Source organism: Equus asinus, chromosome 30 (assembly GCF_041296235.1).
Source record: "Equus asinus isolate D_3611 breed Donkey chromosome 30, EquAss-T2T_v2, whole genome shotgun sequence".
Classification (NCBI taxonomy): Eukaryota; Metazoa; Chordata; class Mammalia; order Perissodactyla; family Equidae; genus Equus; species Equus asinus.
This window is the reverse complement of record NC_091819.1, coordinates 5,040,161-5,053,406: the sequence shown is the minus strand read 5'-3', so window position 1 is coordinate 5,053,406 and position 13,246 is coordinate 5,040,161. Positions and strand designations below refer to the sequence as shown.

Sequence of the window (13,246 nt, the reverse complement as noted above, 5' to 3'; positions counted from 1 at the left end):
GGTATTATGTCTTATATCTTCACATGAAGTTCATTTCCATGCATTTTCTACAGTAGAACTATCCTTATACTTTTATTTTCTCTTCAGTTAAGCTGCCAATTCCACATATGAGACATTCTCTTTCAACTCTCAGAAGGACATCAGCAACCATGCGTCTCCCTCTGAGTTTTCAAACAGTGCTGTGGGGTTCTCACCTCCCAAGTGTTTTATGCTCAGTAATGAAGACAGAATTCATTATGTATGCACTTGCCATAGCCTTCTGGGGTAGAGTTTGCCAAATGGGTCCCTGGGAGATCAAGACCCTTTCTCCATGTGTGTCACAGGGCTGTGCAGATGAGCTGAGGCATGTCCGTGTGCACCAAGACCCTGCCCAGAACAGCATGTTCCAGAACACCCTGGGAAGGGCGCCATTTGTAAACTCTTCAAAATTTTATCCAGACCAAAGGCACGACAGCTCTGGACCTGCTGCAGTCAGTGCCATGGGGCTCTTAGCTGAATAAAAAGAAAGTGAAATATATTCACGACGGCTTCCAAGTTATCCAGTAACCACAGGAACCTGGGTTTTCCCCAAATGGGGTCACAACTTAGAGTGACCTGACAGAAACAAATCATTGTCTCTGTTCAAGTTTAGTGAGCAGAACAAACTTCTCTGCGTTAAAACAAAGTAATCAACAAAGTGAACATTCAGCAAGTATTTATTGCACCGTTCAGGAGATAGTATTCAAAGTGTGATCAACACTGAATACACAAAGCATATAGATAGGCGTACTGAAGAAGTTTATATTATGGTTCCTGAGCTTAAAAAGTTCATTTGCAAATTGTAAAGACAAGTTTCAAAACATGAACAGAGAACAAGTCAGGAAATATATAGATAAGTGTAAAGTTTTAGTGTCTTAACAGTAAGTTCTGTGGCTGCTCATGCTGGGAGATCAACAAGAATGCAAAGATATGGGAAAGATTCATGGAAAAAGCTGGCTTCCAAGGATGTGCACAATTTGAATACACACCATCATTAAAAACTCTTCGAAAGTCCTTTGAAGTGTCTTTATTCATGGCTACTATTATACTCATATTGTCAAAGAAGATAATTGAAATCCTAGAGGACTAATGTCTTACTCAGAGTTATAGCCAATCATTTATTTTTTAGGCATTAGTTCCCTGTACAAAAATATGAGAAAACTGTTGAGCTCTGCATTGGCCAGTCTAATAGCCAGTCACGTGTGGCTTTGAGCACTTGAAATGTGGCAGGCTGGAAGTGAGGTGTGCTATAAGCATAAAATACACACAGGAGGGCTTCAGACTTAGTTTGAAAAAAATGTGAACATCTCATTAGTTTTTAACACTAATTACATATTGAAATGATAATGTTTTAGTTATATTTGGTTAAATTGTATTATTCAAGTTAATTTTATCTGCTTATTTTTACTTTTTAATTTAGTTTTTAAAGATATTTTTTACTGCAAGACAATGCTACAAAGATGGCTCCCATTGTACTTCTCTTAAACAACGCTGGTACAGATGCTTGCTATTTGAAGTGTAGCCTATGGACCAGCAGCATCAGCATCAGCATCCCCTGGGAGCTTATCAGAAATGCCCAATCTCAGACCTCCCCGCAGAACTGCTGAATCAGAACGGGCGATTTAATGAGATCCTCAGTGGTTCATATGAACAATAAAGTTTGGGAAGTGCTGATCTAGAATCTGCTTCAGCTGTTTCTTTTTTATGATTCTATCTTCCTCTTCATTTGGATTTTTTCAAATAAATGTTTTGAAATCTTGGCATCCAGTCTACCACATATTAGCCGCACAACCTTGGGGAAGTTACTTAACGTTCCTGAACCTCAATTCCTTACTTATAAAGTGGATATAATACCTCCAACCCCATAATCTTTCTATAGGGATTAAATGAGACACCAAGGGTTATGCACTTATCCTCTGGAACCAATAAATTGGAGGTATTTTTTGTAATATCAGTAATAAAACTGAAAATTAGATTATTGAAATTTTTTTCATTCTTGTATTGTCCATGCTATTTTGGTGTACAGTGAAATGGGCTAAAGTTTGAAGGGCTGTTTTCACTTATTTTACCAATTTTATTTTTTCCTTTAACCTTAGTTGTGTGCCATATACTTACTTAACATTCTGGTGAGAATCTAATGGAAAATATTAAAACATTCAGGCCCCTGTTTAGAACAAAATTGTCCTGAACTAAATGATTCTGTATAATGGTTTTATAACTGATGTTGAAATTACATCTGTTGATCATTGATCACTTTAAAAAATGGTCGCTTTATGGAGTGGGAAACAACTTTTATTTTTCTTTTCATTTGAAGCATTTTTAGCTTTACTGTGAGAATTTCAATTCACTGGAGGCAAAGCAGCTAGTAAAATGTAAGTCTGGTCCATAAGTAAAAGGGGTCATTTAAAAGCCCGTCATTATTAAAAGTATACACGGATTATAATAAGGTCAGAGAGTCCAGGCCTGATTAGCTTTAAATGAATTTAACGTCAAAGGAACACAATTAGACCCTCATTAAAGTTTTCAGTGGTTGACATTTAGTAAAAAATGCCCTTCACAATTTGCATTATTTAATCGTGCTCTGAGGAGGGCAAAGGGCAGGGCGCCTTCTACGAGGTTAAGTGTGTGTGGTTGCAGCCAGAGGCGGGAAGCGCTTGGTGCATGACCCTCACCTTAATGACAGAGACCTGATCCAACCCAGACCCTATGCGCAGGTGTATAGGCTGTGCAGATGAGGACCCAGAGGTTTTTATTCTCATAGGAAATCTTTGAGAGCAAAAGAAATCTTTGGAACAGTAGGCCCTTGATTTCATCTGTGATGATGTTGATGATCAAAATTCTATATAAAAGCACCAACCAGAACGCCAACCATATACCGGGGATTTAACACACGTCTGCGGAAAACTTTCTCAGTGAGGCCGTGGACCCTCCATAGGGGAGATAATAGTAGAACAGGGATGTTGAGATGCAGATGACACCAATGATCTTCAGCCACAGTCTTCCCAGCTGGAGCAGGGAAGTCACGTTGCAGAGTCTGCATGTGAGTGATCTCTGGCAAATACGCAGTTGGCGACATTGAGCTCCTGCCTGGATTATTAGATATCATTCTCAAAGAATGTGTGCTGACAGCAACTTGTACTTCCCAGAACTCCCCAAACTCAAAACTCTCTTTCTAATATCAAACAGTCTCATTTTCCTTGGATTTATTCATTTATTGAACATGCATTTACCAAGCACCAGTTATGTACATGAAACTTTGCTAATCAACAGAAGGAGACCAAGATGTATGTACTTTGGACCCTGCACTGAAAGACAAACAATAATGACTAAATAATTACTTTATTCCAGGTTTTTACAAGGAAATTTATGTCTATTATCTCTTTTACCCCTCATAACAATAACAGTTATAACAACAATAATCATAATGGCGATAATGCTCACTCTGTGCCGAGCACTGTCAGGCATCTTACGTAAATTAATTTAATCCCCAAATAAAGCTATGGGGTAGGTATCATTTTTACAGAAATGGAAACTGAGGCACAGAGGTATTAAGTATCATAATAAAGTAGAGTTAATAAGTGGCAGAGGCAGGATTTAAACCCACACTCCAAAATCCATGCTTTTAACCTCTTTGCATAGGGCTACAGATTTTATCCTTTAGAAATGAGGAAACTTAGGCTCAAAAACATTGATTTTGCTAAAACCATAGACAGAGCAAACAGCAGAACTAACATTCCAACCTGTTTGGCAATAAAATTGTACTCTTGCCATTATATTAAATTGGCCTCAATTTAGTATTTAAGTCCACGTATACAGAATAACTACATAGAAGACAGTGAATGCTTAGTGTTTCAGAGGCCACAGGCATGCAAAGGAGAGGAATGATCTTAAAGAGGCCATTTACTTCTTATTCTAACTGCTCCATGTGGCTCCTATCATATTGTACATCAAAGTCAGTCACTTACCCAACGATTTGCTCTGCTTGATTTTATCAAAAAAGGCAAAAGTAAGAACTTCACAGGAAGGCTTAAATGAGAATTCAGGTTTTCTTGCTCACTCATTCATTATTCAACACATTTCTATTGACTACCTACCAGGTGCAAGCCATTTTGGCCACGTCCTGAATAAAGATGTGCCCGTCCTGCCCACGTTCCTCCTCTTCCTGCCCAGCCCCAAGCCTGGAATTAAATTTTATCCCCTGCAGAAAGCCAGGCTAAAGAAAGTCCAACAAGTTACTTCTCTCTTATAAATTGAAATTCTTAGATCTGGAAATTTCCACTCTATCTCCAGTAGCATTGTTTGTATCTTCTATTTCATTCTAAAAGCAACTCATGACGGCTATGATTTGAAACCTGGAGCATCCCAAATGCTAGCTGTTCAAACTATGATTGAAATTGTTAGGCGGTTCACCAAAGTGTCAGGGGCCAAACAATCTGCCAGATTTTTCCGAATGGAATCGAGGAGATAGTCAATCTTGAATAAAGAATAAATTTTTCTTTGACAGCTGGATTAAGTCCATGGCTGTTTCAACTTACAGAAATCAACAGTGGCTTTTGAGATGTAGTTTAATAAAATATAGAAATCTATGCTAAACTCTAAAAATATCAACGATATGAGCAAAAAAGTCCACGTAAAGACTCTAGTTTGTTTTAATAAAAGCAACGCAAAAGTGAGAAGAGAATGAAATAAAAGCAACTCATTAGCAAATGTATGCTTATTAATTCATCTACAGGAGAAAGATCTTTTATACGAAAGAATATCAGAAACCGTTCAGCACATATTGAGAACGTCAAATTTTATGTTCACAATTCCTTCATTCCTCTTTCACTTTTATTTAAGTGAAATTAGGTGAAGTGTATATTAAATTTAGACTCAAAGTAGAAAAAAATTATTCCTTTCTTGTTTAAAAAAATTACTCCATACGGCAGCTAGAGTATGTTCTTCCCATCCCAGGCAGCAGCTTCCCCAAGTACCTGCTCATGTCTCGCTAGTTTGAGGAAAAAACACAGGCAAATACATGCCCCAGAGCAACGAGCCCAGACAGCTTTATTTGTACTGGTGGGAGTACATCCATGAGTGTTTGATCTAACTAAATATGAGGCATATTAAAAATTGCTATTTTAACCCAGATATAAGCAATAACAATAGTTCATCCACCTCCTTTCCTTCCCTTCTGCTGGCAGAAGATAGGTCTGATTCTTAAAGTCAACATCAATGAAAGTGAGTACTAGAGACAAGATGGTCAGAGAGTTATATGGGGGAGAATTAGGTTAGTAAATCCTAGGAAAAGAGTAAGAATAGCTGTGATAAGAGGGTATTTAAAAAATAAAAATAAACCAGGAGTCAATAATTATAAATGCATATAAATATATGTGCACATATACAGATGCAGAGTTTATACAGCCAGGGAGATCTTTAAGGTAAGGATCAAGCTTTGACAATTAATCAGCAAGAAATACCCTCTGAGCGTTTGTTGTGCATAAATAGGTGCTGAGGGGAACACAAAGATATAGCAGATCCTCTAACAGTTAAACTCTTATCACACCTCTCACTTCATAAAATATTTCCCTGAGCCAAAAATTTAAATAGAACTCAAAATATAGAGAGAGATGTTAAAGATTTCCTGGTGAAAAACAAACGCTGGAGGACAGATCTTTTCTAAGTCTGATCCATGTTTATCTTTGTTTGATCCCCAGTCAAGCTAGGCACTTTGTGGGGAAAATGTCTTTGGCCTGTTGAATTAGTCCGTTGATAGACTCTTTATTAAAATGGTATACGTGGGTTTGTTTTGTTTCTTAAAATGAAATTCCTGGGGCCACCCTGTGGCCAAGAGGTTAAAATTCCCTGTGCTCCACTTCAGCGGCTCTGTTCGTGGGTTTGGATCCTGGGCACAGACCTGCTCCACTCATCAGCCATGCTGTGGAGGCATCCCACATACAAAATACAGGGAGATTGGCACAGATGTTGGCTCAGGGCTAATCTTCCTCAAGCAAAAAAAGAGGAAGATTGGCAATAGGTTAGCTCAGGGCGAATCTTCCTCACAAAAAAAAATAAATAAATAAAATAGAATAAATAAATAAAATTCCTGCAGTGAAAATCCATTTAAGAATTGTACTTTTTTCTTTTGGTTATTACTGTTATTGCTAATTTTTTTTGTACTAATCCAATTAATTCTCTATTAGGAACCAAAACAATCTCTAAACAGAACAATAAGAGCTAACATTTATTGAGCACTTACCACTGTCTACCAAGCATTTAAATCTGGTGACTTAATCCTCACACAAACCCTAAGAAGTAGGTTCTACTGTTCTCTCTTATTTTGCAGCTGGGGAAACTGAGGCTGTGAGTTGCAGAGCCAGGCTCCCTATGGGTGTGTTTGCCTCAGGACTCTGCTTCTTACCACTGCACTGGCCTTCTCTTTCTGGCAAATCTCCTATGGTTGGTGAATACAAAAGTTGCCAAAAATATTGATAATAAAAAACCTCTTGAAAAAATTTTCAGATTCTTGATTGGTGATTTTTAAACAGAGAATTACCTGCCTGTTTCATAGATAAGTGCATTAAAACCATCAAAGACAAAGGAATAAATGCTATTTATAATAATCCTAGAAATTAAAATGCTCTTCCCTGAAATCACCTTGTAGTGTTTCATTGCTTTGAATAAATATTGCTCTGAAGAAATACACCACTTTGTAATTAAGTTAAATTACCAATATGGCTGTTTCCCAAGTAAACTGAATTATTAGAAAATACACACACACACACACACAAAATAAATATGTTTAGTGTTTGGATGTTCATTTTCTTTAAAACTGGTGAAGTTAGTTTTTACTTCTCAGCAAAATATATATACATATTATGTAAAATATATTTATATAAATGTGTATTTACATGAAAAATATATTTTAAATATATTTTGTATATTTATATATTTTAAAATATGCGTTAGCTCTAGCAATACTAAAATACCAAATATAAAAGAATTACTTACAGTAACTAAATAAAATATTTTATTTTCCCCTGAACAGAAATTTTTGCTTTTCTCAACCCCTGGCTCTCCTTGGAGAAGTCTCCAGAAAGAGCAGGAGCCTGAGTAACTGGGCTGTAAGCTCTCCTCCCCTTCTTCAACCTGAGCTGGTCCACATTCTGATTTGGTGTTTTGGGATTACTCATGACCTTTTCCTTGAATGAGTTCTGCTGCACTTAAAAAAAAATAAAGTCTGAAACCCAATATTCTAGAACTTCTTATAATCTCCAGTAGATGGCAAACTTTACTGCAAGGAAACAATTTGGCAGACTATATCAATTTGTCTGAAAATATGAATTACACTCCACAAGCAGTAAAGTTTCTTACCCTGTGTCTGAGTCTCATATGAAAGCTGGAAACAAAATTTCCTACAGTCATTTCCTGGGAACTAAATCCCGGTTATAATTTTAAATAGTCCTGTAAGGTTTTGTGTATAACAAGACATTAAAGTCTTGTTCTAAAGGAATTATCTCTATGAAAATTATTTTATTCTTCACTGAATGTACACATATTGTATAAAGTATAATACAATAAGACATATGACAGGTTTTTTTTTTTTTCAATTTGGGTGCACAAAACTGGAATAATCATAACCCTTACTTCATGAAACTTTCATTATTGGTCTGTGTATAGTCTTGCTTTTATTTCCTGAGTTGGCTGTTTAGGTGGTTATTTTTAATAAGGCAGTAAATTGCAGTTTCTTTATATGTTTGAAAAATATAATTTTTTGACGGGCAGTTGTCCTTGCTCATTTAGTGCAGACATCTGAAGCATCAGTTAGTACTGTGTAGATCATGCGCTGCATTTCAAAGGGGACCTGTTAGCATCTCACCTTTGGACACACCCGTAAACCTGGGCAGCGAATGGTGTAAACAGTGCCGATGACACCATTCACCCCAGAGGAGCCCCAGTAAAATAATGTGCTTGATAGATAATCTTGTCCAGAGCCAGAACTGAAAACATAATTCAAAGTGTATTACATGTAAGGAAAGTGATGCAGGGTAGTATATGTGACTAGATTATAAATCTACCTATTTTGTTTAAAAAAAAAATTATCAAATTTATTCAGTAATACTTTAAAAGTCCCTAAAGGTTGTAAGGGAAACAATAGTACACTTCTTACCATCCCCATTCCAGCTTCTCATTCCCAATGTGCACTCCCCAGAAGCAACTACTTAAAACTCTTCCAGCTATTTCTTATGGGTTTTATTGATATATTTCTAAATAATAGGCTGAGTTTTTCTTTTTAGTTTAAGATATTGGTGGAATCTGTTGGAATCCTACTATGATAAAAGTAGATTTGACTTTTCCTGCAGTTCTCAACAACATACACACAAACACACGCACGCACTCCTGCAGCTCAGCTACTCCCAACATTAGTTATATCATTATATTATTACTATTATTGTCATTTAAAGAATTCCCTCCAATTACATAGTATATGGTGATTTCATTTCCTTTCTTGTACGATGTTCAATTTTCCCCAGAATTAATACTAGTAAGAATTTTGTGGGGTTTTTTAAATTTTTCTATTTAGTTTTCTATTACTTCTCTATATGGTAGGCAGTTTTCTTCCTGGAGGCATTCTCACTGGAGCTCCTTTCTCTTTCTGCTTTCAGCTCTAGTTATTGTCTATGCTAGTAACGTATCTGCAATTCAGGAAGCAATTTTCAGCAACATTGTTTTGCTTCTTTCTTTTGTTGGATTCCTTGTATGCTACATTCCATGTCTGTCTCTTGGTTTGCATTTTCATTTCCCTAGGCCAAATTTCTAGAATCTTCCTGAAAAGTGGGCAGGAAAGCTGAAAATTGGAATCCCTGAAAATATCTTACTTCTCCCTTAAAATCTGATTGGTAGTTTAGCTGGGCATAGAATTCTAATTTGGAAATTATGTCCTTTCAGGACTTTTTTTTTCAATTATTTTGTTGAGACCATAATGGTTTATAACATTGTGTAATTTCAGGTGTACATTATTATGTATCAGTTTCTGTATAGACTGCATCGTGCTCACCACTCCTAGTCTAATTTTTATCCATCATTATCCATATCAGCCCCTTTACCCTGTTCGCCCACCCCCAACTCCCTTCGCCTCCGGTAACTACTAATCTATTTTCTTTATCCATGTGTTTTGTTTATCTTCCACATATGGTTCTAAGAGGGAAATTCAAGCATTCAGGCCCCACCTCAAAAAAACAAGAAAAATCTAAGTTATCTTAAACTTCACCTAAGAGAACTAGGAAAACAAGAACAAACGAAGCCCAAGGTCAGCAGAAGGAGGGAAATAATAAAAATTAGAGCAGAAATAAATGAGATAAACACTAAAAAAACAGTAGAAAAGATCCATGAAACTAAGAGCTGGTTCATTGAGGAGATAAGTTAAATTGACAAACTCTTAACCAGACTCACTAAGAAAAAAAGAAGGAAGTCTCAAATAAATAAAATTAGAAATGAAAGAGGAGAAATTACAATGGATACCACAGAAATGCAAAGGATTATAAGAGAATACTATGAAAAACAATATGCCAACAAATTGGATAACCTAGAAGAAATGGATAAACTCTTAGCTTCATACAACCTCCCAAAACTGAATCAAGAAGAAATGTAGAATCTGAATAGACCAATCACAAGTAAAGAGATTGAAACAGTAATCAAAAACCTCCCAAAAAACTGTTTTCCAAAGTAGTTAACACCATTTTGCATCCCTACTAGCAATGTATGAGATATGTAACTGATATAGCAATACCCATAGCGGTAAAAATACTCTTTTAAGGAATGATGACTTATTAAAGATAAAAAAGGATATTTCAGGAATATATGAGGGTCAAACCAGCAAGACAATGTAACCATTCTAAAGTTCTATGAACATAACATAGCTTCAAATATAAAAGTGAAAATGGTCAGAACTAAAAGGAGAAATAGAAAATTCATAATCATTATAGGAGATTTTAATGCATTAATCTCAACAGAGAAAAAATAGTGAAAATAAACAATATTATAGAAAGTCTGAGAAATATAATTAAGAAACTTGATCTAATTGATTTTATTTATTTATTTATTTATTGGGGAAGACTAGCCCTGAGCTAACCACCGCCAGTCCTTCTCTTTTTGCTGAGGAAGACTGGCCCTGAGCTAACATCCGTGCCCATCTTCCTCCACTTTATATGTGGGATGCCTGCCACAGCATGGCATGTCAAGCGGTGCCATGTCCGCACCCGGGATCTGAACCGGCGAACCCTGGGCCACTGAGAAGCAGAACGTGCGAACGTAACTGCTGCGCCACCGGGCCAGCCCCCATTTTTGTTTTTATTAGCAACTATATGAAAAGATTTGATAAATCATCATTAATGACAAAACTCATCATTAGCTATCATTTGACAAAATTCATCATTAGAATGCAGACAACTATGTATTCATTAATAAGTTTGTTTGAGATGGCTTGAGGAACAGAAAAAAAGAATTCTTTAACCTTATCCTCATTTATTTGTAAGCTTCATTGACATTTTTTATTTCCTTATAGATTCCTTTTGCAATAAAAATGACACCAATTGCCTCTCAAATTCTTGCCAAAGCAATTCTACATGCAATGGTTTTTCGAAAGACAATGATTGCCGTTGTTCAGACACAGCCTCTAATTTGGACAAAGGCTGTGACAACATGAAAGATCCTTGCTTCTCCAGTCCCTGTCAAGGAAATGCCACTTGTGTGAACACTCCGGGAGAAAGGAGCTTTCTGTGCAAATGTCCTCCTGGGTATAACGGGACAACCTGTGAAACTGTCACTAGTTCCTGTGGCATGAACTCCTGCCAACACGGAGGTATCTGCCGTCAGGACCCTGTTCACCCTGTCTGCCTCTGCCCTGCCGGATATGCCGGAAGATTCTGTGAGATGGACCATGATGAGTGTGCTTCCAGCCCTTGCCACAATGGCGCTGTGTGCCAGGATGGACTCAATGGCTACTCCTGTTTCTGTGTCCCAGGATTTCAAGGCAGGCACTGCGACTTGGAAGTGGATGAGTGTGTTTCAGATCCCTGCAAGAATGCGGGGACGTGCCTCAATGAGATAGGAAGATACACTTGTGTTTGTCCCCGAGATTATTCCGGTAAGTGTGATTACATTTGAATCCCAGATGATATAATTAGATTTCTCTTTCTTTAGAATGACAGGAGCAGAGGTGACTTTTTATGTCCTACCCAATTGCTTATGAAAAATGGCCTTAATGGAAATTAATCACCAGATGGAAAGCTTCCTCAACTCCTAAAAATCCACTGAGCTTAAACTGAGCTTAAACAATTTAAAAATCTTACATTACTTAAAACTTAGATTCACTCTAGACTTAGTGGGCTCTATGGGACCTAGCTTTCCAGGTCAAGGCAATTCAGTTTCCTTATCAGAATAGATTCCTTTCGTCCTAGCTAACGTGTGCCCTCTAACTCCCAAAGCCTGACATTGCCACCTGCTGGGAAGGCAGGCCATGGGTTGGATACCTGTTGATGGTTTCTAGTGCTGAAGTGTGATCAACAGATCAACGTTAGCAAGGCTGATGGAGCATGCCAAATGAGATGAATCATGATTTGATTAATAAAGAAGTCACTCTCTGTTTAATCTCTTGGGTAGCAAATAATAGTCCTCCCTATCTATTCACAAAGTTTCCATTGATGTTATTTTAGTAATAGTGTGACAAGTTGACAGCTCATTCATTATGCCTCATGCTCTGGCTCCATCCTCCCCATCCCCCTGAGTCAGTGACCCATTTAGGTCAGTTCTTTCTGGTGTCCATCTTTCTTGTGTTGCTTCGCTCTTTGGATTTCCATCTACTGTAAGGAGGCAACTCATGCAGGCTGTCTTCTCACATTCGTTCTTCTAACGTCTGCTTAGCACTTTCCTGTGCTAATTCATACCTCTGTGACATCATGTTTTAATGTCACTTTTCCCCTTAGTTCCTGCCACTTTTGTAGCCTTCTGTGGTATTTGGCTTTCAATTTGTCTTCTCTCAACACTTTCATACCTACTTCTTGATCTTGCCATTCTTTTTCCAAGTATGTTAAACAGTATAATTATTTGGAAAATATTCCTCTTCAAAATTTGTGCCAGAACCCTCAAGAATCATTACATTAATATCCCACATTCTAGAAATATCTCTTTTATGAAATAGACACATCCTTAGTTGCTCTGACATGATATTTGCTCCCTTCCCCTCAACCCTCACGTACAACCAATCTTTAAAGTCTGCTGTTTTACATCCAAGATGTCTTCCACATTGAGCTCATCCATCTATTACTGTTGTTGCCTGGGCTCATGACCTCATCCCCTCTTGTGTGTAGTACTAGTCAACCTCCAGACTCTATCCCTAGCCTCTGCCTTCTCCAAGTTGTTCTGAACAATGCCTGTGAAATAAACCTCCTAAAATAGATCTGCTACGCCATTCCCTTCTGAAGAGCCTTGAGAGCTCCCCGCTACACAGAGAATAATTTTAAGTTCTCATTAAAAACCCTGCACAGTGTGTCCCTTACGTGATAGTCATATCTCCACACACCATTCCACCAAAGCATTCTCTTTCCCTAAATTGTCTTCATTTTTTATCCAAGTGGTTTCCTTCTTTCTGGAATGTCCTTCCTCAATTCACAATGTCTAGACTCTTGAAGTTCTTTACTTTCAATACTCAGCTCAAATAGCACCCAACTCAAAAAGCACTTCTGATTTACTATCAGCTGAAATAATACTTTTAAACTGCTATGGTAATTAGAATTGTTCTTTACTTCCATAGTGGTTTGCACCTCTATCGCAGAACTTCAATATCTGTTCAATGTCTGTTCTGTTCTTCAATATTTGTGCTTTTGTCTCCTTCCACTAAAGTGTTAGTTTTTAAAGGACAGAATCATGTCTCATATTTATTTTTTAATTCATCAATACTTTTTGAGTGTTTATTATATGTCAGTCAGTGTATTAAGAAGAAAAGACACTGTTCCTCAAAGTATCTAACGCATTGAATATGGCTGCTTAGTAAACTGTTACTGAATTGTTCTAATCTTCTATATTCTCCCATACATTTCTGGGCACCCTTCTTGGTAATGAAACTGATGTAAATGGACATTAAACAAGAGTTCACCTTCTCTGTTTCTTTGTGTATATTTTACGATGGCAAATGCTTGTGTCAAAGTTATTTTATTGAATGCCTTTTAATTACCAATTCTAACCTAAAATT

General features: G+C 37.1%; 1 protein-coding gene across 1 annotated transcript in view; it reads left to right on the top strand.

Moving 5' to 3' along the window:
• CRB1 (crumbs cell polarity complex component 1) overlaps window positions 1-13,246 on the top strand; it is a 199,063-nt gene that overhangs the window by 46,405 nt on the left and 139,412 nt on the right. The window contains exon 2 of the mRNA XM_014829037.3: window positions 10,562-11,143. Within this exon, the coding sequence (XP_014684523.3) occupies window positions 10,562-11,143 (582 nt within the window). The remainder of the gene's footprint in view (window positions 1-10,561; window positions 11,144-13,246) is intronic.